Raw genomic sequence first — 26,689 nt, 5'->3', positions numbered from 1 at the left:
GTTCGTCTTGGTCTCTTGTCTCGTCGTCTATAATAAATGTCGTTCCCACTAACTTGTTCCCGTTGTCAGTCGTCTTGTTTCGAACTCAACACAAGGCATACCATGGCAATAGCACATGGTAACCATGGAAACGGAGTATGGAATTTTGCATTCCACAACCATGGCAGGCTGAGAAAAACATTAGGACCTCATCACGATTTATGGGCCATGGTCAAAATTCACTTTGGACAGAGTTTCTAGCGCTCCGACAGGAGCATGTGTGGCCATTTCGACAATTGATAAAATTGCACATATGCAATGCTCTGGACATAGTCTCGCATTTTGCACCATTACTTTGCCTTATAAAGACAACAATTGTTTTAAGAAAATTCCCAACCAAAAGCACATTTGCAGCGCGATTTCTTGGATCCTACGAGACTAAACATATTTCGTTAATTCAGTTCAAGCTTGAGCTTATGCACGAAACCATTTGACAATTTGTATTCAACTTGAAGCAGATTCGTTTTTGGGTTTTGATCAGGGCAATGTGAGTGAGTGAATTAACTCCATGGTCACTAGAATGTTTAGACTTTGGTCTCATTTCTTACCTGGAAGCTACTACTAGCTTTGAACCAGCAGTTTGAGTTGTTGGGTATGCTGTACTCCGAATTACACTTGGCACAGTACGGATCGTGATGAGCACCGGATTCACTGTAGCGTACGCGCCACGGTGCATATCCGAGGTCCCGGCTTTCGCTGCTGTAGTCCTTCCACTCCTGTGCTTTGCATGCGCACACTGGCGGTAGTGGTAAACTGAACATGACTGGCTTGTCCATTTTCGGGTTCTCCAGCTTACCCAACTCCTCCATGATACCCTTGCGGACATGCTGGCATATAGATGAGATTGGCTGCAGCCAATCAGAGGCGCAGGCAACAGAGTCAGGCGAGCAATCAGAAGAGCCAGCAGCACCTTTAGGTGAGTACCGGAAGTTGATGCTGACCAACAGGGCACCTGACGAGTCGTAGTGAGCCAAGAAGATTTCCACCTTGCCTGGGAACTGCTCACGGAGCTGCTCACGGAGCTGCTTCGGCAGCCGAAACCTGGCTGTGTTGTAGGTGAACTCACAGCGACTCCGGTCGGTATTTGTGATGTCCCACTTTCCCATGAGCCTTACAAGTAGCTTGAAGTAGGAGCTGTGTGGCATCGGTGTGTCCGCGTCGGGATACTTGTAGCCTCTGACGTCTTCATCAGCCTTGCCTGGTGGCTGAACCACGATCAGTAACGGTGTGTCAGCCGTGGAGAAGCAGACGTCGTTTGGGTCATTGTCCGGCTGGAAGCTGCGCATGGCCTCCTCGATTTTCTTCGGCGGTCGGTGTTGAAGAGCAGACGGGATGAAATACTTTGCTTGCTGGCCGTCTCCGAATTTGTACAGGAAATCCCAGTCGACCATCACGTCAAGCATCTTTTCACGTACTTCTCGTTTCACCTCCTCCCAGGCACACTCTATTAGTGGCATGCGTGCTATACCCTCCTTCCACAGATAGTCGCGCCACTCCGTCTCTGCTCTCCCTGCTCTCCCTGCTTTCTTCTCCGTCTTGCCGTCACCTCCGCCAGGTTCATCCAGGTACTTGTGGCCAAAGACGAGGACGTTGATCTGCCTGATGAGCCACTGTGTGTTGTGGAAGATGATGTCACCAGGCTGCGGCAAGTTCATGTTTGCCGGCCGATAGATAATCACACGAAGGTCGTTGTAGAACCGAAGAAGACGCTCGAACTCGGATAGAGCACCGTCCATGCCGGAGTCATCCTGGATCTTGCAGGCCTTCTCCAACAGTGTCTTCATCCATCCTCGTGTTGTGTAGCCAGTGTGGGCGGGTTGTTTCTTGAGATACTCCAGTATCATCTCAAAGCGAACCCATTCCGTCGGCATCTCCTTGTCTGCCAGCACTGATGAAACAGCATCCTGCAGCTTCTCTCGGATACCTAGAACTTCTTGAGAAGCTCCGGACTCGTGGTTGTCCACAAGGAACAACCCTGCGCGATCAATGTCATCGGTCTTGATCACACCCTTCAATGTTGGTGACCGCCAACAGAGGTTTCGCAGCTTCTCGAGGATATCGATCTTGTGCTCCGAAAGTGTCCTATCTGTCGACAGCTTGTCGGCAAAGTTCCCCACCAATATCACAGGCGGGTAGTCGAACGCCTCGCTTCCCACAGCCTTGCCTGGGTTGCTGGCAAAGTGGATGGCTGTTAGCCAGTGCCGAATGTGGTCGATGTTCTTCAGCTCCTCCGGTACGTCCAGAGTCATTTCAGACAGTGTACTCCCTGACCACTTCCAGTAGTTCTGCTGTTTGGTGAGCTGCAGGTTTTCTGAGGCGTTGAAACAGAGAATATAGATGACGTAATCTTCACCCATTAGGAAATGCTGCAGGCTTGAGAAGACTGATTGGCCGCCGCAATCCCAAATGGACACCACCACTTCTTCTTTGCGGATTTCTCGCATCAGCTCTTGGTTCGCCAAGATGACATCAACCAGGCTCTGTGTCAATTCAACAGAGCTGAGTGCTGCTTCTGGATCTGCAGTGAGTTTTGATGTTTCCTTCGGTGACTGCTTGTGTCTTGGTGCAGAGCTCCCCTCCACGTTTTCTCGGTGTCCAGGCACTACGATGGGGTGTTGCTGCTTTTGGCGCCGTGGATGTTCTACTGCTGCCTCTTTCGTCGCTGTTCCCTCACGCTGGAGTCCTGTAGACTTAGCTCGCTTTGGGACTTTCGCCGCTGGCTCGGCCAGTCTTGCAGCTTCTTGCTCCTGTTGCTGCTGTTCTTGTTCTTGTTGGTATTTCTTCTCAAGATCTTCAGCCTGATCAAGGATGTCCGGAGCGCAGAGGAGTGCAGCATTGAACTTCCAATCTGTCAGGTTTCCTCCGTCCTGGAGCATATTGCCATGATCAACAACGAGCAACGGTGTACTTGGCTTCTTGTCCACGAACTGCTTGTTCTTGAGCGAATCCGCCAGGCTCGTCTTGCCGGTTCCAAACTGACCGCAGAGGCCGATGCGGATACGGCGTACTCTGGTCGAACCGCTGCTCAGTGTGCTATTCGTAGCTTCATGCATGGCCTCGTCGGACGGACCCGTACCTCGTTTTGCTGCAAGTGATCAACAACAACAACAACAACAACAAGTACACATACGCACACACATGAACACACACATATGCGTGCAGGCACGTACAAGCATGCTCAGCCACATACACATACACATACACACAAACACAAACGCACACACACACACACACACACACACACACACACACACAAACATGCATGAACGAAAGAACGAACACAAGCATATACACAAACACGTAAGCAAAGCGTGTGACCAAAATCCGTGACGAGTGCTTCGACATTAGGCATCTGTAATTGTATTAAATTTTATGGATTCTCCACAGGCTTTTGCCTCGCATAAGGGGAGGGGCTTCAGGCAAAACATACCATCAACTCATTATTTATTGTGTGCGAAATACCCTAAACATCCCTGGAAAGAAAAAAACAATAAATTGTTCGAAAGTTCAGTCAGGGAAGTGAACTGTCTGAAAAGAGAAAAAAAATGCTAACCCCACCAGGACTCGAACCCGGGACCTTGCTTGTTATGAGCGATGCTCACACCATCTGAGCTATGGAACCAGGTCGAACCTGGAAGGCACGTTTTTCACTGCAAAGGCAGCTCACAACACGTGCCACACATACTGATGGCACTTGGTCTTTTTCCCTCAGGGGACCAAATTCCAACCACGGTCAGTTTCTGGAACGTACTACGAGAGGTGAAAGAAAGTGATCGATTTTGAACGGATTGGGAGAACTTCAAATTCAAAGGATCTTTCAGGGAAATGAACTGCCTGGAAAGAGAAAAGAATGCCAAACCCACCAGTACTCGAACCCAGGACCTTGCTTGTCATGAGAAATGCTCTAAAGCCTAGTTCACATTCGACGCAACGCTGACGGTACGGGACGTATCGGCCTGTCGGGACGGCTGGGTTCAGCTGTAAAATCTTGTACGATTCGTACAACTCGACATGCAGCAGTCGTTGCGATGTTCAACAGCGAACGGAGCGAGTCATAAGGCATGATCCGTGACGGGATGACTTTCGGACCTACTTGAAGTAATTTCTTGTTTTTCGGGACTTCTTGTCAATTATTTCTCCTTGAATGAAGCGAAATCAAGTTCACAATACCAGTTTTTCAGGAAGACTAAAAAAAGTAGCCCTGAAAGTTGTGTCATTCAAATAATAGCACCAGGAAATAATAAAACAGTTCATCTGTCAAGCCGCTGAACTATCCCTAAATACAATAAGTGACAAGGGATCTTTTGAAAAGAATTCGGGTGGACACACCAATTCCCATAGCGCTGCACATCACATCCGAACCAGTTCCGTTATTTCTACAACGTTTCGGCACTTGGCCATGGTCAGGTAATAACAATGAATACCGTGGAAGCCACACAAGAGCAGTATATACGCAGAGTGTAGCGCCAAAAAAGATGCGAATTATGTCACCTAGTATGCAGAAGGGGTGGGGGGGGGGGCAGAGAGAGAGAGAAAAGGCGCAACTAGCACATCACGGAGGAGAAGCAGCAGAAGGTAGCGCGCATTGTGCTCTGTGAATGGCGTTACGCAGAGTGTAGCGCCAAAAAAATAAAATAATGATGCGAGTTATGTCACCTCTATACAGAGGGGGGAGAGAAGGTGCAACTGTGCACATCACGGAGAAGAAGAGCGCGCCGTTGTGCTCTACGAAGTGAGGGTACATGCCAAATAATTATGGTGTTAATTCTAGCACATTAAAGGAGGGGAGCACGGAGGCCCATGCGCCAATCCACTATGAGGTTAAACTTCCATGCCAAACTGTTACCACCAGGGACGCGACGAGGCATCAAGAACAGAATGGATTTGAGTGACCCGCCTCATATTATATTCAGTGATATTGAAGTAGCAGCAGGGGAAGCTAAGAAAATTCACAACAAATCCCATCCGGTGCTTATGTTCACATGGGGCTTAGCATCATGAATCTCAATCGCCTCGCGCAGTTTGCGACAAGCTCGATCAGGCTCTCTTCCTATTACTTCAACTGCAGAGAATGCACTTTGCCCATAGTTGAGCTTGCATCCAGGGTGAGTGGTACGAAAATGTTGGCCTCATGGCTTGTCGAGTTCCTGTCGTCTTGCCTCACCATTATGTTCTTCCAGGCGAGTTTCCAGAAAGCGGCCAGTCTCACCAACATATTGTTCCGGACATTCTTTCCACTTCCGCTGATATACAACATTCTTCTGCATACATACATCCTGTCCCCCGGATATACACGAGATACACGGCCCCTTTGGGCGACCTCTCTTCTTTCGGTTGTAGCGGATTTGCAGCCTTGACACATAGAGGAGGAACGAGGGCGGAGCGACACAATGTGCGCCTCAGGTTACCAGTGTGCTCATATACGACTCTAATCGGAATTTTATACTTTCTGATTCCTTTATTCACTGCTTGAAGTACTTTATCCGACTTATATGGAAGCTTTAGAAATGCGCAGCATGGGTTGGCACGGCGACGGCGCTTTGGCCTTATGGAGGCAGTGCGTGCCTCTTCAATGATTCTCTCTGGGTAATTGTTCAATCTTAATTGTTCATGAACCCTCGCTTCACTTTCTGCACGCATTCTGGTATTCTATGAGAGCCTCTGAGCTCTTAGGAATTGTGACGAAGCAACTGCCAATTTGATATGGTGGGGAACTGCTGAAGTATAATCAATGAGTAGACCGCTAGCACATGCCTTCTGGTACAGCTTGTATGCCAGCTTGCCTTCCTGGATCATAATTGTGATATCCATATAATTTATGGAGCCACTCACCTCGCTGAGCTCATATGTGAAGTTGGTACTTGGGTGTGCAGAGTTGAAATGCTGCACAAACCGCATCAAGCTCTCTCTGCCATGGGTCCATAGCAGCAGGATATCGTCGATGTAGCGTTTGTAGAGGAGCGGTACTAACGGAGAATCCTGCGAAGCCTGGCCTCAACCGTATGCATGAATAGAATCGCAAATGGGGGTGCAAGACTGCTACCCATTGCAACCCCGTCCACTTGGTGATAGATCTGATGGCCGAATCTGAAATAGTTGTGGCTGAGAACAAACAGCAGCAGATTCCGTACCCCGCTCACACTCAGCCCAAACATGTCGGTTCGCTGGGAATACTGCTGCAGCATATCCACCACTGCCTGATCGCCCTCCCGAATAGGTATGCTCGGATATAACCCGACTACATCTATGGACATAACAATGGTGCCATCGGGGGCGTTCAATCCCGGACATGCGTCACAGATGTGGGGTATTGCTTCCGTCGTGTTAGCCAGGTGGGCCAGGACAAATTGAATGAGCTGCTGTAGGATGTGCTCCAATACAATAGATACTCCAGTCGTTGGGCTGTCGCACGCTGCTACCACGGGTCGCAATGGTAAGTTCTGCTTATGGTCCTTTGGAAGACCGTACCACTCGGGGAACTTCGTACTGCTTGGTAGGATTGACTTCAGGAGTTTTGAATCCATGTTCTTGCACTCTGACAGTATTACTTCTCGTGTCTTGGTCTCGTAGGACTCTATGGTCAAATCTACTTTCTCATACATGATCATGTTCGATAATATGTCTTCTGCTTTCTGCAAATACAGCTCCTGTCTCATAGCAACGAGTTTTTTTACTTTTATCCGATGGTTTGATGATGGTTTCTTGGTCTGTGCGAAGTCGCTTCAGCTCCACCCGCTCCTCCAGCGTCAGATTGGGATTAGAGGGTGTGTGTCTGTCATATGCCCGTAACACCTCGTCGCGGAAGTTGGCCATATTCCTTTCGTCTTTGTCGTCCATCTGTGGGGGGCTGCTTAAAGCCACGCTTCATCAGCTTCCACAATTTCTTGTCCTGTCTGATCTCTGGCGGTGGGTCTTCCTCTTTGAGGTCCACACCCTGAGGCTGGGGCTGTTGCCACCGGAGGGTGAACGCCATCCTCTCTACCGATGTCTCAACATCTGTTCGTTCTTGCTTGGTGAGCCTCCCCGTCGACGGGACAAAGCTAGGTCCATGTTCCAGCAGACGCCTTGTCTGGTCGGACACACAGTCGTCCACCACCAACGCCCGCTCATGGACTGGCTCAGCATTGGCCGTATGCCCACTGGGTGACGCAATCCTTTGTGGACTTGTCAGCATACACATACACATACTGTATACTCTTAAAAGCCATTATTCTAACGAGGCGCATATATAACGATTTCCCAAAATCGACTAGTTTACGTGTACCAAAGGTAACGATTCTCACTCATTCTCAACGCTCAATAGGACAGTATATGTATCGATTTCTGTGTAACGATTTCTATTTTAACGACAGATTTCCCCTCGTTAACTCGTTAGAGTTAGCACTTCGTTATTATATAATTATGGCTTTTACAGTAAGCATAATGCATGGTGTACAGATGAACGGAATTCCGTAGAATCTCGTAGAATCCCGTAGCCCCTGTTGGGTGTTGAATGTGAAGAACCCTATTGTGTTTACTGCTATTTCCACTGTAGGGGATCCTGGTGCTGCTGTTTCAGCTGCTACTGTTGATACTGCTGCAGCTGAAATTGCCACTGCTAGTGCTACTGCTGCTCAGTGTGTGAAGGTCCTACTGGTGATGATGCTGAAGGTGCTACTGGTGATGCCGCTGCAGCTGAAGTTGCCACTGCTTGTGCTGATACTGGTGAAGGTGCTACTGCTGCTGCTGGTGCTTGGGGAGAGGAAGATAGTTATTTTTGCTTTAATCCCTGTAAGAGTCCATGAAGAGAAGGGAACGAAAAAGTTTGGTTCTAAAATTTCCTAGTGTTCATTTGGACCGGTGTGGATTGCGTGGATGCATGTAGTGCATTCAAGAACAACCAGCTTCATTTAACACGAAAGAGTGGTAGCGACCTCGGCGATAATCGTATAAGAAAGTTAGTTGCTCCCACACTGAAATAGTCAGTGGTGAGTCAGTCAAGGGTAAAGTCAGGTCGACCGGAATAGCGCGAGTTGCAGTGTGAGAGCAACCAACTTCCTTACAGCTTCATTTAACGTAAACATTATTAAAAGATTGCGCAGGTGTGCTTAGCCGTTCCCCAGTCATGATCGGCAGAGATAAACACCAGTTCACACAACAAGTTGACAACAACCTGCATCAAGCAGTGGAGTGGACTTGGTTACGTATGCCCATTGCAGCTGATGCTGCACTTGATGGGTTGCCAAGGCAAGCCGTGGCAATAAAAACAAAAAAAGTACTCAGGAGTCGGTACCACTCTTAGGGAACATGACTTCAATAGGAACACTGGTTAAAAAACAATGTACAAGGACATCACCTCCTCATCAAAGTCTACACATACACGTGCATACAGTGACAAGAGGGTATTGCAAAACAATTCAACCAGCTCAGGGGCACTCACTAGCTCTGAAGATATTTTCGCGGGTTGAACCACACAATTAGTATATTCGGACGTCACCGAGAATGTTCAAATACAAAGGAAAATTATGCCACCAGCCTCACGCTCATTTTCTCCGAAATTCGCCCGCAATCAAACGGCTCCTACACTCCCAGAGAATAAGGTTGACTCCAGAACTACTTCAAACTACGTTTACTCATAATTCGCTACATACACACGGCTAAAACTCTGCCGTGTCCTTGCTGGGGAAAATATATTCACCAACCGGCATCATTGAAATACACATGAATCACGGTGTCCAAAAGCAACCAACCTCTCTCGTCGCCTTTCTCCTCTCCACCGATGAACGGTTCAATCGAGCTCACAAACGCATGCCGGTCGGCAATCTGATCGAATGTCTTTTCACTGCAGTGCAGAGTGGTACCGATAACAACACAGCACAAAACAGAACGAAACAAAAACTAGAAACAGGTCCACGTTCTAGGTAGGGCCGTAACAGAAGAGCCTCCCTCAGTGGACAGTAGTAGAGCCTCTCCCTCCAGTGGACACTATAGAGTGCCTGCCCCCCCCCCCCCCCCCGTGGACAGTCGAGTGCCTGCCCCCCCCCCCCCCCCCCCCCCGTGGACAGTAGAGTACCTGCCTCCCCCCCCCCCCCCCCCCCCGTGGACAGTAGAATCCCACCTTGGTGGACAGTAGAGCCTTGAAATGCAATGCAGCATTTTATGATCAAAAAGACCCCCTCACTAAATGTGCAGGCAGAGTTTTGTCAATGTTTTCATTACCCTGAACACTTCGTTAATAAAAGCGGCTGATTGGTCAGCTCCAAGGCAACGTATCTGACCTCTTTATAAACCTGCGAGGAAAGCCTTCACTAACCCAATGGCACCAAGCGACATGAATTCAGCGTCGTGAACACCGCTTTCACCAGCGCTGTGATGACCGCTTCCTGGAGCACCGTGACCACCGCTTCTACTGTCCACACTGGCACAGGCTTCTGCTGCAAGGAAACAGACGGCGTGCCATTGGAGTGACCGAGAGACATGCACACGCACGCGCGCACGCACACGCGCGCACGCACACGCACCCACACACACGCACACACACACACACACACACACACACACACACACACACACACACACACACACACACACACACACACACACATGCAGATGCAATGTATACATGTACACACACAGGTGGGCACGCACACACGGTTTGTTGCAGAAGTTTATTGTCGCCACTGAAACGAACATTGTTCATTTCGTACTCGGAGGGACCCCTCACTCCTCCAAAATGGACACAGTTTGCAATGCTGGACACCACAAATCAAGTGCATGTACACGTAGTGCATTGTTGAGCAATTTACGATTTTCGACCTCCCACCCTCCTCCCCTTCTGCCATGGACGATGTTCGCTTCAGGGCGACAAAATATGACAGCGACCCCATAGCAATTCTATGACAATGTAATGTCAGTTGTCCAGGGCCCAAAACAGAGTCAGAACTGCAGTGTTGGGTGGGATCAAACACCAGCTTGCGGTGAGAAGAGGCTCAAATTTTACATTCTATCCACAGCAGATATGGTCCTGTGCTCATGCAGTGTTCAATATCCGAACGGGAATAGCTACCTCAAAACAAAAATAGAACAGCGTACCGGTTTCCTTGCGACTAAAGATTCACACGAATGCAGACATCATGCAAAACATCATTTGGAAGTAGCAGATCTGTTTGAATTGTGCAAGAGAGGTCGATCTCGGGTCAAACAGCTTTCCACATGCATCCTGCAGGTATTGCAAGAGACCAAGTACACGCAAGCACATGCACATGCACACACCCACACGCACACACCCGCACTCACGCACACACACACACACACCCGCACACACATGCACACACCCGTACACACACACACACACACACACACACACGCACACGCCCACCCACATGCACACACCCGCATGCACACATCCGCACGCGCACACCCGCATGCACACACACACACACACACACACACACACACACACACACACACACACACACACACACACACACACACACACACACACACACATACACACACACACACACACACAAATACATGTAAATACACACGAGCAAAAGCACACATGCATGCAAACACGCACACGCACAAGCCATAATCGCCGAAGTCAGAGTAGGCTCAAAATGGTTATCTCCTCATCCACATGACGGGAATACGTGGCAAGTTTTAAGAAAATAGAGACATGGGGTGCAACTTTGTGTGTGAAGAACTCTCCTCCTAAACAGAGATAACAAAGAATTACAACAAGGCCTGGTGGAACTTGTCTCATGGTTCGTGCCCCCCCCCCCCCCCCACCAAAAAGATATGATCTAAAGCTAGCGGCAGGCGCTACTAACGTAACGTCTTTTTCTAAGCTGAGGGAATTCAATCAGGTCAAGTCTCTCACCTGGTCAAGGCCCAGCCAGAACATGGCCTGCTCACGGATCATCTGTATATCCGGCTTTGAACGTGTACACAGTGGGTAGCCTTCAGCCACTAGAGTGGAAGCGTCCAAGGCGTGCGCACAGCTCGGTGCGCAGCACGTAGATAAGCCATGCCGTAAACACTCCTCGCCCGATGTTTCTCCGCAGGGGCATGGCAATGTGCTGATCACTTCGACCTGCAGGCCCCACTTCCGTAGCACTGTGAGCACGATTGCCCGGACTTCATCCAGCGTAGACTTTCCGCTGCCGCCGTGTCGGCCCTTGCACTCGACGTACACTTGTAAGCCGTAGCGTGTATAGTGCAGGTGCAGCCACGGCCAATCGCTTTTCCAGCGAAGGCGAACGCTGCACCGTGACAGCGTGGCAGCCGAGCGCTTGTGTGACTTCAGCAGCACCTCCACCACGCATTGCCAGTACAGGAACACGGGAAAGTGCATCAACTCATCGTGGTGTGTGTGCTTAAAGGACACGTAGGCACAGGAACAAGGCGGCTGTTCGTCCGTGCCCATGTCCTGGACGATTGCAGGTACAATAAACTCGTGCTCAGCAGACCTCTCATCCTGCACAATTACCAGGACTGAGAGCCATTCTAGGATTTCAAAAATGAGCTTGAACCCATCACTGCTTGCTCTGACTGCTTGCCACGCCTTAGCATGGTCGCAGTAAGACTGACCCTCGAACATCTTGTTGAGAGCTTTGCGTGCCAGGGACTCTGTCATGAACCCAGAATGATAGCGCCGCGCTTCGTGCACTGTGATGTCTCGGTCAAGCTTCATGTAGACAAAGGCATTGACACAGTCCAGGATGAACTGGGGCTCCAGGATGACCGTGTCTTTCAGCTTGAAAGTTGGGAAGTACGCCAGGTGGCCTGCTTCGTGGCAGTACTTCAGCAGCAGCTGTATTTGCCGGTCACTGCAGTCATGTGGAACAGCCTTGACTTGCTTCGCTATGAACTTTGCCTCCTTGAAGGGAATCCAAGGCCACGTGACCTCCTGCTTGAGCGTGTGTATGGTTATGCAGAATCGGAGCCATGGAACAGGGATGTTACGTTGGCTCTTCCGGCAGCGGTCGATGATGGCCTCTCTCAATCGCTGCAGCTCATCTGCTTGTGCTGCACTTCCAGTGGATCTGGTGCTGTCGATTTTGAAGTACGATGTTTCGTTCCAGACAAGGTTCTCATACGGCGAACCTTCGATATTCTTTCGAAGTAGTTTACAAGGATCAGGCAAATCGGTTTTCTTCCACATGTCACTCTGACACCCCACTACAAACACATCATCTGCAGCACTCTGGTCTGTGCTGCTGTCAGCTTTCGCATTCAGCAGCAGCATGTCGAGCCAGCTTAGCAGCTGGTCTAGGCGAGTCGCATTGGCCGGTAGAGTGGCCCGCTCGATACATTCTTCCTGGCTGAACTGAAATTTATCGAGCTTGGGAAGGGTCTCTAGAAGGTCCAGAGAAGAGTTGTATGTGGCAATAAAGGTTGTGTTTTTGGCCATGAAGAGGGGCTGCACGGATTGGTAGACTTGCTGCCCTCCAAGGTCGCGGAATGTGATGACGGTATAGTCGGGCGTGTTGGCCCGGTCAGAGATGTACTTTACCCGGTCTGCGTTGAGAAATCCTGCGATGGTCTTGTGGATTTCCTCGCGCATTGCTGGCCCGTCGCTGCTGCTGCTACTGCTGTCCTCCATAGGTCCTGCATGGGTCCCAGCCACAGGATCCTCTCCTGCTGGGGCTCTCTCTCTGTCATCTTGTGTTGTCTCTTTGTCTTGGGGATGATTCGAAGTGGATGGTTTGCACATCATGGTGAGGACGTAGAGTCGACTCAGAGCATCTGGCATGTCTGGGCATTCGATGAATCGACAGTCATCAGAGATGCTTGTAATTGCGTAGGACGTGCGCATGCCGGGCGTGCTGAGTTCATTCTCATCGTGCATCTTCTCAAGCAACGCCTTCAGCAAGCTGGTCTTTCCAACGCGCGCCGCACCAAGTATTGCCGCGTGCAGGAAATGGATGACGGTCGTACCGCCCAACCTGGCTGCCTCCTGCTCTGCTGCTTCGAGTTCACTGATACTTGGCAGAACAGCAGTATCTCCTGGGCACAACGATAAGCACAGCACACATCAAAAAATGTTGTGTAACTGCAGGTGACATTTACAGTTTGTTGTTTCTTTTGTTTTGCTAGCAAGAAATCATACAGTACAGGCAACAGGAATGCAAAACAAGTGAGAGTGCATCTTCACTACATGCACTCGTATTATGAGAAAGCCCGCTTGACTCGCAAGTTTACGGTCACGGGTGTGTCTGAAAGTCATTGCTTCCCGCAGAATAACCACTCCATCACCGGAATATTGGCAGACAGGAGACACCTGTTATGGTGTTGCTGCAGTTGAGGCACTGGGCTTTATAGAGTCCAGGGGCGTCACACACGGTACCATCAGCACCACCACGCTTGTACCACTTTTCGCCCCGGATGCTGCGCCCAATTCATCCAAAAAACAAGCAATAAAAGAGCACTAAAATGTGCCCTGTTCACCCAAAAATCACTATTTTACCTTCTACCCTTACAGACGAGCCCATTTCAGCACACTTTACTTTCTTGTTTATTTGAGCCAGCGCGTGCTAAGACATGACCACAGCGTTTGTGGAAAAAGTCGAGAAAATCGCGATTTGAATTCCGCGACAACAAAATACGAAGTGGAGTGCGACGCGAGTTGCTGTTCTTGTTCCCCTCGGTAGACTGAACTGGTCTGGATGCAACTCTTTGTTGCAAGTACATGTAAGGTTATTCGTTTGAGTTTGGATTCCATGTTGCACTGAGTCTCCTAAAACGGATCGTCAACGATGTATCGAAGGAAGACCTAATGTACTTCGGAGCGGAAGAAGACTACATCCTAGCGTTCCATGCGCAGGATGAATTATTTTATGGACTTGCATCGGAAACAGAAGTCTCAAGTCTCTCAAAACTCTCCCACACGGAGCTAGCTTTACGATCCGACATCACGAATTTCTACTGACTTGAAACTAAGCAAAGCGGACTGATACGATTCGAAACTAACCGGGAACTGCTACAAACTACGAAGAAGAACATAAGTATTTCTTGTGAAGGTGCAAACTACAAACGGCGCGTAAGTCAAACTGGGCAGCAGCAGCGGCAAGCGACAATATGTTGATGGTGTCGTTTGTTGCTCAATTGCAGTGACTGTTGCACATTCTACGATGCAAGAACGCAGTGAGCGTGCTGCGATGAACGAATTAAGCCTTTGTACGGAAAGTTGTACACGAAGTGAAGCATAGTGTGGGCACTGTACTCGTACAATTACACGTGCCCTTCGCAACTGTACTACAGTGCCGGCACTCTATTGCTACTACTACTAACTGTTTGGCGCGCGCTCACACAGGCCGGATTCGTCAAGTACACGTACGGTAACCGCTGTACTGTAATCTGTAGCAGCGACCCTAGCTCTACTGCCGCTAGCGCAGGGTCCACATGTACTCGAACAAAACTAGCATGCATGTCACACATAGAACATGATTGTACAGCTCTTCGAACGAACGTTATTACTATTCGACTATTGGTGTGCATCACTGGTCATGCCTCGTAACTTTTTGGCGGAAAAGAAGTTTGAGTACTACTTTTCGTCCAGGATGGTCCAACCAATTCATCCTTAAAAGCAATAAAAAAATTCAAGGATCTTCGAACTTGTACAAAACATCACAACTTTCATTGCAAGGAGCATACAATTATTTGATTCAAACTTGATGCCTAGCAGCTAGCACCCCAAGACTCCAGGCAGCTATCCATTGCGATAGGCGGTTGGAGCCATGGGTAGAGACACCCAGATGATGGATTCCTCACGGATACATTCACTGCAAACTTGACGGAAACAGTGCTGGCTGCGATCACTGGGTCCAGAACTAAAATTTTCCAAGATCTACCATGTTACAATGGCGATCAGCATGGTCAAGAGACACTACAAGCATGTCAGTTGTCACTTGTCAGCTACAACATAATTCTATTCTGTCCACAACGACACCTATCTAGTATCTCTGGCTCCTGACGATCTACTGCAAGCTGATGCGAAAATGCATTACATGTACACCCGCGAACGCCGCGCTTGTCAACGGAATAGGGAAGTGTTTGGAATGCTGTTCCACGGCGGCAGAACATTCTGCAGCTGTTCACCGACACGACCCGCTTCACCAAACGACTTATGATCGTTTCGTTCTCCGAATTTTCTGGTAGCAGCAACAAGAATTGCGTCCGCGACGACAGGAAGAAAGTCTCTCGCAAACTAAAGTCCTGTTGCCACGAAGACAGGGAAGATTCCGCAAGCCCTTTCTTCTGCTTCCAGTGTTGTAGCTCCCCCGTCCACTGGCAGATCTTTCAATCCCACCGAACAAAAAATGGACCTTCTTCTCTCTCTAAAAAGAACTAACATTATTACTAGTACTTCGCGACTGTCTGCGGGCCGGCCGTGTACATCATGTACATAGACTATTGCATGCGGCGTGGCGCACTTTCGCAGGACATGACTTACGTTTTTGCACAGCGGCTGGCGCTAGAACTGTACAGTGTACTTTAGATTTTGCGATTTTTTCGAGGGCAATGGCTTCCTTTTTTGCCTTGGCCACCTATGATGTACAGAAAATACCAAAAAATCCATGAGAAGCGTGTTTTTGAGCTGGAGTGGGGGTTGTCTAATAAGTGCTAGGGGAACCCTCCTTTGCGGCTGTAGAGTGCTAAAACGTGCCCTGTTGGCCGAAAAATTCGAATTTTTTCTCCGCAGGACCCCCCCCCCCCCCCCGACCCCCCGTTGTACCACATCCAACCGCCCTGTGACGCACATGCACACACACACACACACACACACACACGCAGAGTACATCTACAATATGTGTATAACGCCATTGCACGACAACAACAGTCACTCACCTCCAGAAGATGTAGATCGTGTGCCAGCCGACAAGTCGGGCGACGACGTTGCTATGGCAGCAGGTGCAGCTGCGGGAGACACCGCAGCAGGGGCAGCAGTTGCAGAAGTCGAGGTGGCAGCAGCAGCAGCAGCAGTAGCAGCAGAAGTGGGAGCTGTGAGAGTCACGTCGGCGGAATCAGCTGCCGCAGGAGTAACTAGAGAGGAGGCAGGGATGTAACCTGTATAGCAGAACAAGAGTGAAGAATAGCAGAGCATAAACATCACCAGCCTGGCTATATTCACAGGTTTGAGGGACAGTTGCAAAAGGGAAATGTCTGAAGAACAAATTGACTGTCACCACCAGGACTCGAACCAAGGACCTTAGCTTGAGGCAAGCGATGCTCTAAGTACTGAGCTATGGTGTAGTCGTCATCCCAGCAGAGACTGTTCAACATTTTTATCCAGTACTTGCATGCAATTCCACACTGCTGAGTCTCCATTTGACCGTCATCAGCAGAAGAGAAAATAACAACACCAGAACTCTGTAGACTGTAAGTACAGTGCAGTGCTCAATGAAATCCAGTCGCGTCACTCAAGTACCCACCGGGTGTTGCACAGTCCTGGATCTGCAAACACTAGGCTGCAAAATGGTGCAAGGCGCAAAATTGAGTGATACGACTGGATTTCATTGACCGGGACTGTTCGTGCTGCTCTGTGTCCGCCAACGACTGCGTTCACAGTTTTCTTATCCTTGTTGAAGTTTCTGTCCCATCGCTGCATTCGTATTTGTTGAGTATCCTACTAAAAAAAGATGACATACTCGCACTGCCATCGCAGGCTACACAATATTTTCTTCTCTTCAGAATTGGCGGCTATCCAGTAAACTGCAGAGATCACTGCCCATCATTTGGCGAGCACTGTGGCTATACGCCCAGTGAGAAGGCAGATATTGCCTGTGCCTGTGGTGAAATAGAGTATAGCTAAACAAACAGACAGCTAAAGCATGCTCTACGTACCATATGCAGATAGCAGCTCCCGCACTGCTGTTCTCATTTGAGGATTGTCCGCCCACTGTTCGTCCTCACCCTCAACACAGGTGGCAAGGGCGGCGTCTGCTCGTTCATGCACAACTGCGGCTGACACTCCCTGGCGACGCGCATGCCTCAAGGTATCTAAAACACACAACGTAAAGGAAAATAATACACTTTCATGTATTCGTATGCTTGGTGTTTCTTCGGCGTTGTTCGCAAGGTTGAAAGTGTGCAGTTTGAAAGTATGATAAAGACTGTGTCGTTCTTCGCGAGCTGTTGTGATATGTGAGGTTGTAATTCAACTGGTTTACTGCACAATTTTCGAAATGCGCCTTTCAAATACTGATTGTGAGGAAAAACCATAAAAGAAAACAGGCTTTTTCAAGATAACAGGGCTGTGGTTGCCAAGCAACGAGTAATCTTACAATTACGTGCCGGAAATGAGGTATTGCAATACCTTGCAAACATGGTCACAACAGGGAGCCAAAACTTGTTTGGGCCGCAGAGGTGTCTGAACACATAATTCTCTGCAAGCTTGAATGAAAACCGCTATGATACAATAAATATTTTGACAACGCTTTGCTGATAGAATAGGTAGACTACGCATGAAGAGATGGCCAATGACTGACACAGTTCATGCATCATGCCTCACCATCTGTGACGAAAAACTTGAGCAGCTTGGCGCAGACTTCGACAAGATTCCGGGAGGGCTCCAAGTAACACAGGACTTTGGACAGCGACACGTCAATGTTCAACTCGGTGATTGCTTGCATTGCTCCGGTTTCTACGCAGATGACAACAAGACAACAGAACACGGACACGCTTGTCAAGACGCGAACACTCCACTGTAGCCACTCATCATAACAGAACATCTGAAATTATACTCTTAACAGTCTCTAGACTAACCGTACATCATCACAGCACTCTGTAAAATGAAGTGGATTGGGGTGGATTGGGGTGGGGTCGGGGGAGGGCGATTGGAGAGCATTCGTGTTGATTACTTCGGCAGGAAGAGTTGTATCAAGTCAAAACCCTGCGAGCAAACTAGACAGCACCGGGAGGATACAGCCATTAATATTTTGCTAACAAGAGCCCTCTATGGTCAAGTAGAGTTTGAACAATTGGCACCCTGGCAAAATGCAAGCAAGCCTGCCCTCCGTAACGGCACGAAGCCATTCGGGATCCTACCTTGGATGATGCCGCGCATGTGCAGGATGAGCGTTGTGAAACGTTTGATGGCGTTGTTCTTCAGCTTGGTCCTGTCGACGTGCTCCATCATGTTTACAAAGCTCCTGCATATCTCGATACACTCCCTTCCCGGACATAGCTCCACGATGGGAACTGGGGAGAAAGATTGGCAGACAAGATACAAAACGTGCAAAGCACAGAGTAAATATTTTGATTGGACAAATTATCAACGATACAATAATTCACACACGCGATCATTTTGTTCTATCACACTCGCACAATTTTTATCATTATAGCTGTGCCTCTTCCCCACCCCTGTCTTTGAAGAACGGGTACTGTGGTGGAAAACGATCTCCAGGGAAAACATGTTCATGGAATAGAACATGTGTGTATTTTCATGAACTGCCGGGGTTGCAGTACAGCGCCCAGAAGACGCGGGCCAGTAGTATGGCGCGCAGCAAAGACAGTGCCGAGTGGGAGTGTAGCCTGACGCTAACGGATGATGCTAAAAATGAAAAAAAGTACTGTAATTTCACAAATTTTCGGTTTACTTGTATTTTCGGTACTTTCGGTGCATCTGTTTCATACCTAAAATTTCAATACACCGAACAAACACTAACACACACAATCCAACAGGGAACTGCCACTCTGTACCGAAAACTTCTGTTTACCAAACCTGACCTTTTCCCCTCATACTGAACATATTCAGCACCGACAATTTCTGAAACTGGAGTACTCGGAACATTCTTTAACTATACTAGGAACATGCTCCACAATCACAAACTTTTATCTAAATGGTGCAGAGCATGTGAAAAGGGTGCTCAGGGTGAAAATTGCAGGTTTGGGGTTATCTTGGCCTCGTGTTAGGCCTTCCAGTTTCACAATGACTATAACAATTTGCAGAGAAACCGGGCGAACCTGCAAATACCTTACGTGATGAGAAAGAGAGGCTTTATCAAGTCCTTCCAAGTACATAAGGAGCTTATAATCTTGCGTACAGACACATTAATTCACTCTCTCAAGCACGTACACACAAACACACCCACACACGAACACACGCACCCACACACACGCACACGCGCACACACACACATGCACACACATACACACACACTACTACTACTACTACTACTACTACTACTACTACTACTACTACTACTATGTACAGCTACCCTATCGGGCCACGCCGCTCCCAGAAGCGGGAGACAACGACAAGAAGAGAGAAGAGAAGAGAGAGAAATCGCAAAGCACACACACACACATGCACACGAACACACACATACACACATGACCACACACACGCACATACCCTGCTCGCCATCATCCCTGGGTGATGGCCGATTCAATGCGATGTCCAAGAAGTTACAAACGGAATCCACCACCGACAGTTCAGTTTTGTACATAGTGAGCACCTTCACAGCTTCCGAGATATCCTCTTGCGTCAGGCGAAATTGAAACGTAGCTGATTCTTGTATACACATATTAACAAGGCATACAACACACAAAATATACACAAAGGTTCATACCCAATCTCCGGAAAACTACCAAGTTCGGCCTCACTAGGTGTCATTAACGTAGCTCGAGTGAGCGGCCGATCCTATGGCAATGAACTCAAGTGTACTGTTAGGTACCTCCTCCCGTACGTTCTACAACCTTTTCCAAGCTGGCCTGCATGCACCCTCGTACTCACCCTTTGTCTCCTTTTGTCACCTTTTGTTCCCTTGGCCTGGGTAGCTACTTGCGCGGCCATATCTGCCATAGCTACCCAGGCCCTTTATCTTGCCGCCCTCACTCAATCTCTCTCTCTCTTCCATAATGTAGTCGTTTCGTTCGTCTTTGTCTCCGTCTCCCCATCTCCCCTTTCGTATGTTTTAATCAGGTGAAAGTGTCAAGGTCAGAGTGCTCTACTCATGACAAACACATTCGCCTTCAACACTAGCCAGAAAATAAGTGCCGAACCAAGTCAAGGCGAGAGAGCGTAACACTCAATCTCTGTTCACAGGTTCATACGTCAAGGCCGTCACAGCCGGGGCAGCTGAGGCTGCCCCACCTTTTCGGCCGTTTTTTTTTTTTTTTTTTTTTTTTTTTTGAGCATTTTACAACAAAGCGCGATGATCGCAGCTTAGCGCAAACGTGACAAATCTTTGTCCCCGGCCCCCCGATCGTGGTTTGTTGCAGAAAAAAGTCTTGCATTGCTAACACTGATAATGGCACCAAATGCCTGGAAATGCTTGCAATTGGCTTCAATTTTTGTGAATTTTTTCCCGGGGGAGGGTAATGTTTGTCCCCGATCGTAGCGTTTTCTTGGTTTGTTGCAGAATCAAAAAGACTTTCATTGTAGTTACCGTACACTGAAATGGCACCAAATGCCCGGAAATGCTTGAAATTGGCTTCAATTTTTGAAGTTTTTTTCCCGGCGAGGACCCCCGCACCCCCCCCCCCCCCCCCCCCTTTCCATGGCCGCCCCACCTCCAACGTCGGTGCGAAGGGCCTGAACGTATACCAGTACTGAAGCACATGCACGTGTGCTCCAGTGCACACATGTTCACACGTACGTGCCTGCAAGCATGCACGTGCAGGAACACACACTCCCCCACTCCCCCCCCCCCACACACACACACATACGCACACACACACACACACACACACACACACACACACGCACACACACACACACTCGTGCGCACGCACATGCACATTCCCACACGCATACATGCACACGATTTCGTCTACCTTATCTACCCTGCCCCACAGTTTGGAGCTGCGGCATTGGACGCCTGATCATGGCGTGGCGAGGTTCCATGGAAGAGGAAAGGTGGTTCTGGACACACCCTTCTGGTTCTCGATCCGTATTAGTGTTATTGTTTAACAAATCGAAATGTGCATGCTACAGGCTGGTTCGCCGATAAGTAGAGCTACCTATGACAGATTCAGGCCTTCCTTCATTCACTCCAACTCAATCTCTGGCTGATCCTCTCTCTCTCTCTCTCTCTCTCTCTCTCTCTCTCTCTCTCTCTCTCTCTCTCTCTCTCTCTCTCTCTCTCTCTCTCTCTCTCTCTCTCTCTCTCTCTCTCTCTCTCTCTCTCTCTCTCTCTCTCTCTCTCTCTCTCTCTCTCTCTCTCTCTCTTTATCCCTCTCCCTCTACATATTGGGTTCAAACCTAGGAACTAACTTCTGGAAAGGTTTCTTCGCACACCTCCCTACGGCCTCCCGTAACAAGGCAACATTTGGTACATGGGAGACACCAAAATAGAAGAAGAGGATGTGCATAATTATACTCTTCTGGTCTTGTCCTCGTCCATACACTCACCATCCTCAGTGACCAGGCTTGCCAGTAGCTCAAAGAGACCTTTGCAGAAGGTGCCGTTCTGTTCCTGTGCATGACCACGCAGCAAGTCCAGGTATTGCCGCTCAGCAAACAGTGGCGACGCAAGGACAATACCACGATTGTCGGCCTTCCGCATCAAATCTTTAACCCTCCGGTATTCCACCATAATAGTACCGGCAATCGTAGCTTTGCCGCTGCCTGCACCGCTAAACGCCATCGTGTTCGTTACTACTGTCTTTTTCAATCCTACTTCATCCATCGTCAGCAGAGTAAGTTAGACAAATTAATGAGTCCGCCTATTTCACTATTTATTCCTAAACCTCCGCTGATCTGCACACCACTATCCTTGTCCTTGACTGCATCACGCAATAGTTTCTGCGCCTTCAGGAGAGACGCCGCCGGGAACTCCGCAGATCCGCCAACGGCACACCTTTGACCTCCAAGAACGGCAGCTACATTTTCATTGCTGAAATCAGCTTCTAACTCTAAGTTCTAGTCGGGGATCCGAAATCTGTAGGATGCTTTTTATTTTCGGGGTATGCCACTTCAGAGGGAGGACTTGAAACTTCGCACAGAGGTAGGTAAGGGTCTCTAGAGCGTAGAGGACGATTTGAGAACTACTTGGCCGTCCCGAAGCTGTGCACCAATGCCGGTGCAAGGAGGTTTGTTCGCTCGTCGACGCGCACGCGTCGAACACTATTTTAAAAATAATTTTCGTTGCCGTGATTTCACAGTATTTGCGCCGTTCAGCGCTTGAAAATGGGGGAAAATCAGTGGGTTTCGCTGACGTAACCAGACATTTTCATGCGAATGACTCAATTTTGCTAGATTTTCAAGAGAAACACAAAGAAACACGAAGCAAAAAACGCAAAGTCACTCCGTCCATGAAGCATTTAAATAATTAATTGTTTTATTTCATTCTGTTTGTGTCTTTGTGAGTTCTGAAGTAACATAGCTGGTTCGTTGGAGGAGGACATGACTGGTGTTCCTGAGATTGTCGTGCGTAACGGCTAAATGACTTGCCACTTGACCCTGATGTCGACAGGCAGGTCTCGTAGGAACTGTCCGTCTCCATCGAGGTGACTCTGGATTGTTTTTAACAATAGTGTTTTGTAGATTGATCATCACTACAAACGATTTCATGCTAGTCAATGAGCGGACTGACAACGTGTGGTAAGGTACACACCATGGCAGCTGCCTTGAACGGAATCTTTGGATTTATAATACCAGTGAACGTAGACTGAATGCATGACTTGTCTTGAATAACGTCTCTTTGAATCATTGTTTTGTTGAAGTTTCGGGTGCTAGGCTGCACAATTCATGCGTACGTGGAAGCATTCACATTGTAGAAGATCATGGGATGATTATTTCCCTATACTACTTCATTCAGTCCTTTGTGTGGTAGATTGAGGAGTACTAGTAGTAGACCTAGTATATTTTGTAGTATATTATTTTTAGGAATTCATAATATTATTTCCGCAAACGCAATCAGTAAATGTGGCGGTAACATTATAATCATTTTAAAACTACAGCTAGCTACGGTGCATCATATTTTATGTGAACAAAGGCTGAAAGCAGATGATTGTAAACAGTGTCATGGACGCGATATGCATCGGCGCGGCACCACCGCATACATCCAGGCAAGACGATGTAGCGCAATATCTGTGTTGAACGGTTTTTGATCCCTTCATCATGGATGGAGAACAGTATCCATTCTTCATCCGGTTTGCGATCCTCTGCTCTGTGCTGCCAACGACGTCCATGTCCACTAAGTGGAGCAACAAGTCTTAATTAAAATTTCACCAGTTGTAGTCTTCGGGGTGCTGAGTCGAATGGTCGTGGTCCGAGAAAGCTGAGACGCTCCCTTTCTACTTCAATCCCAATCGAACTCGCGCACTTCCACCGAAACTGGGTGACTGCGCCCTACTAGATGGGGATTTGTATGCAAAATGTGGGTGCCCAAATTACCTGTGCACGCCAGCAGGCGACAACTTACTTTCACACCAAGGCCGTTAAGGTTCAACTCGAGTGCCAGGAGTGCACCCAAAAAAGGTCAAACAGGCCAGTAAGTTGTACCCTGCAGGCACCATGGGCACGGTGACCAGGTGACTGGTGTACGCAGGAGCACGTGACCGCTTGTTCAACCATGTTCGATTGGGAATAAAGGAGGAACGCTGCATTGCAGCCTTTTCGGACCAAAACCAATCGACTCAGCGTCCAAAAGACTACAACATATGGGCCAATCGCGGTCATCCATGCTTTTATAAGAACGAAATGGCGCTTTTAGTGACATTTTGCATACAAATCCCCGTCTAGTAGGGCGCAGTCACCCAGTTTCGGTGGAAGTGCGCGAGTTCGATTGGGATTCAAGTAGGAAGCAGGCGCGTGCACCGTATGAGTTTTTTGGTGTCTGGAAACCACCTTTTTTCGGGCAATCTTGCCAAAAGAAAAGCGTGTAGTACTGGATTGGTTATCGATCCTGCAAACGCATCGATCGACGGGCAGTTTACAGTACAGTGACTATATCCTTATTTCGAAGTGAGAGAGAGTTGCTTTGCATGCAGTTCGAAATACATTATTCTCTTTTTCTTCAGTGGAGAGTAGCAACGGAGGGATCAATCTCTAGCTCTGGTTCGCTCCTGGATTGGCGATGACGTTCAAGAAATCCGTTTTGTCTCGAAATTTGAGTCAAGCACGCGCGATGCAAGTCAGTTCAAGGATATGATTGACGATATCTCCTTCAGAACCGTTGACTCAAATCAAGAATGAGTCGCCACAGCCTTTCGTTCTCGCTCATGTGCGCAGCAGAGATGTTCGTCAAAAACTTTGTCGACTGGAAGACGTAAAAATGTGCGTCCATGATCCATTTGCGCTGCTTCAGAACGAAGCGCTGCTCCGGCCGCGACTCAAGGACGCGGGGCTTCGCTTTTCTTCCGCGAGCTTCCATCGAAGCAAGGTCCATAACTCTCTATTGAAATCATGTGGAACATTGCCAATACACGCTGAAAACTTCGTCATAAGAACAGAAAGAAAGAGACGTCGAATGTAAGCAGTGTTTTGATGAAACAAACAAGCCTGGAGTGGACTAGTGAAGTACCATAGTCTGATAGACATAGTGTTATAGACTGTAGTGTAGCCTGGGCAGCTAGGCTTATCAAACCTTTACGTGTTCAATAATTATGACAAACATGTATATGGGTACATTGACTTTTGCACCCTTTTTGCAAATGCTTTTTGAAGTGCTGGTATGTAAAAGGTAACCCGTTTTATCCTGCTATCGATTATACATGTACCAACATTTCCATGTAACCGGCATCGTCCCCTCCCTCCATTCCTCTTTATTCTTATTTCTGTCCTTTCTACCCCTGTACCTGGTTCCCTTTCAGACGCGTTTGTGCCGGCATGATCTGATGATAGCAGTCGGACGAGCCCCCCCCCCATCTCATCAGCACCAGTCACGGTTCATTGGTGCCCTGCACCCCTGATCTTGAGTCCCCCCCTCCCTCCTCCCTAGCCGGCTGCCCTCGCCGTTATACATGGTTATCTCCAACGGGATGTTCGGGGGATGCGCATGTGCACAAAATTCATACGTAATTATATAATGGGGCCCCAGAAGAAAAATTATCAACTCTAGAAACCCCCTTTTCAAGACTCGGTGCACGCCACTGGGAAGGGAGCGTCTCAGCTTTCTCGGACCAAGACCATTCGACTCAGCACGGTGGCTCCTACCCCTCGGGTCCAAATTTGTTTTGTTTGAAACGTGGCTACAACGATTGTACTTTGTTCCGTTGGATATCTAGTGTACGGAGACAAATTTTTATCAAGTTCTACCGGCCGGTTTCACTCGGGGGAGGGGCCAAAGATAGCATACTCACAATTGCCAATTTAGGCCAAAAAATACCGGAAAACCACTTTTTTGGCCGTAGCACTGGTAGTTACCCCCTTTTTCTTGATGTCCAACATCAGGACAGTAGTATACTTGCTAAATATCAGCATAAGCTGTAGAAGTGGGTAGAATTCTGCTAGAAGGTGACCTTTTTTCTCTTTTCGGAATCATCCCATTTCAGCGCACATGTCCCACAAATTAGCCCCGCCCACAAGTATTTGACACTGGACTTGCCCTGTATTTGATGGTTATGCTATCATAACCTAATAGTGGTACTGTGTAGCAAGTTTGAGCAAGTTCTACCGAAGGTAACTCGTGAAATAAAACTTTGAAGTTTCAAGTGATGCCATATTTCAAGAATCAGCACATTGCACTGGGACATTGTCCAACGCCTTAGAACCCCTGGCTCCACCATATGACAGATACGTGCCTTACAATAATTGATTGCAACATCTTCCGAACATAGTAGTAGAGCTTTGGATCAAGTTTTAGCAGTTTCCACCGAAGCTAACTACCAAAATAGAACTTTGAAGTCGCCCACATACTAAATGCCATAGCTGAGCATGTGCATTGAGTGTATGGTCTAAAGGTTTTCACAACTAGCTCCAATGCGGCAGATACGCGTCTTACATTACTTGATTGCTACATCTTCAGAACATAGTAGTAGAGCTTTGGATCAAGTTTAAACAGTTTCTACCGAAACAAACTACCAAAATAGAACTTTGAAGTCGCCCACATACTAAATGCCATACATGTAGCTGAGCATGTGTATTGAGTGTACATGTATGCTCTAGTGTTCTTCACAACTTTCTCCAACATGAAGCCGATAGTGATGTGGAATTTGTTGACTGCTTTGTCCAAAACATGGTGCTGAAGCAATGCACATTGGGCACTTTCTACTGGTAATGTAATTATTATATTATACAGTGTTTGCTGCCAACATAGCAAGAAATACTTCTATACTAAATGCGTATTCCACGGGGTACGGTCCAATGGCTTTTCACTTCACATCTAGCCACTGTTCTTCGTGCATTACTTGAATGCTTAGTCTCCGTGGTAATGAAGCTAAGAGCCACACTGGAGAAGTTTCTACTGAAGCTAACTATCAAAAATATAAAATTTCCAAGATGCTACTATTACATCAAGTAGCTGTGTGCAATGTTGAACACAGTAAGCAAAATAGAGTCACTAAAACCCTATTTGCCAGATACAAGCTGTTGAGACTGATAGCAGCTGCATGAGCTGATATGGATGGCGGTTCCACACTGACCAGCACATATACACGCGCACAGGCAGAAGAACACACAAGTAATACACCTAACGTTACTTCGAAGTACACTGCGTACATCATGTAAATACAAGCGTATATACAAGCATCACTCCTGTTCTCCACAACCGGCAGT

General features: G+C 48.1%; 1 protein-coding gene across 1 annotated transcript in view; it reads right to left on the bottom strand.

Moving 5' to 3' along the window:
• The window catches only part of LOC135826251 (uncharacterized), a 45,070-nt gene extending 22,926 nt beyond the window's left edge, over window positions 1-22,144 (bottom strand). The window contains exons 1-7 of the mRNA XM_065338880.1: window positions 21,383-22,144; window positions 19,382-19,540; window positions 18,073-18,225; window positions 17,537-17,668; window positions 16,870-17,025; window positions 15,874-16,092; window positions 588-3,124 (exon numbers count right to left, since the gene is read on the bottom strand). Of these exons, the coding sequence (XP_065194952.1) occupies window positions 588-3,124; window positions 15,874-16,092; window positions 16,870-17,025; window positions 17,537-17,668; window positions 18,073-18,225; window positions 19,382-19,540; window positions 21,383-21,659 (3,633 nt within the window). The 5' untranslated portion in view covers window positions 21,660-22,144. The remainder of the gene's footprint in view (window positions 1-587; window positions 3,125-15,873; window positions 16,093-16,869; window positions 17,026-17,536; window positions 17,669-18,072; window positions 18,226-19,381; window positions 19,541-21,382) is intronic.
• Window positions 22,145-26,689: the final 4,545 nt, after the last annotated feature.

This window comes from Sycon ciliatum, chromosome 10 (assembly GCF_964019385.1).
Source record: "Sycon ciliatum chromosome 10, ocSycCili1.1, whole genome shotgun sequence".
In the NCBI taxonomy this organism is placed as follows: domain Eukaryota; kingdom Metazoa; phylum Porifera; class Calcarea; order Leucosolenida; family Sycettidae; genus Sycon; species Sycon ciliatum.
This window is presented reverse-complemented; position numbering and strand designations above follow the sequence as displayed.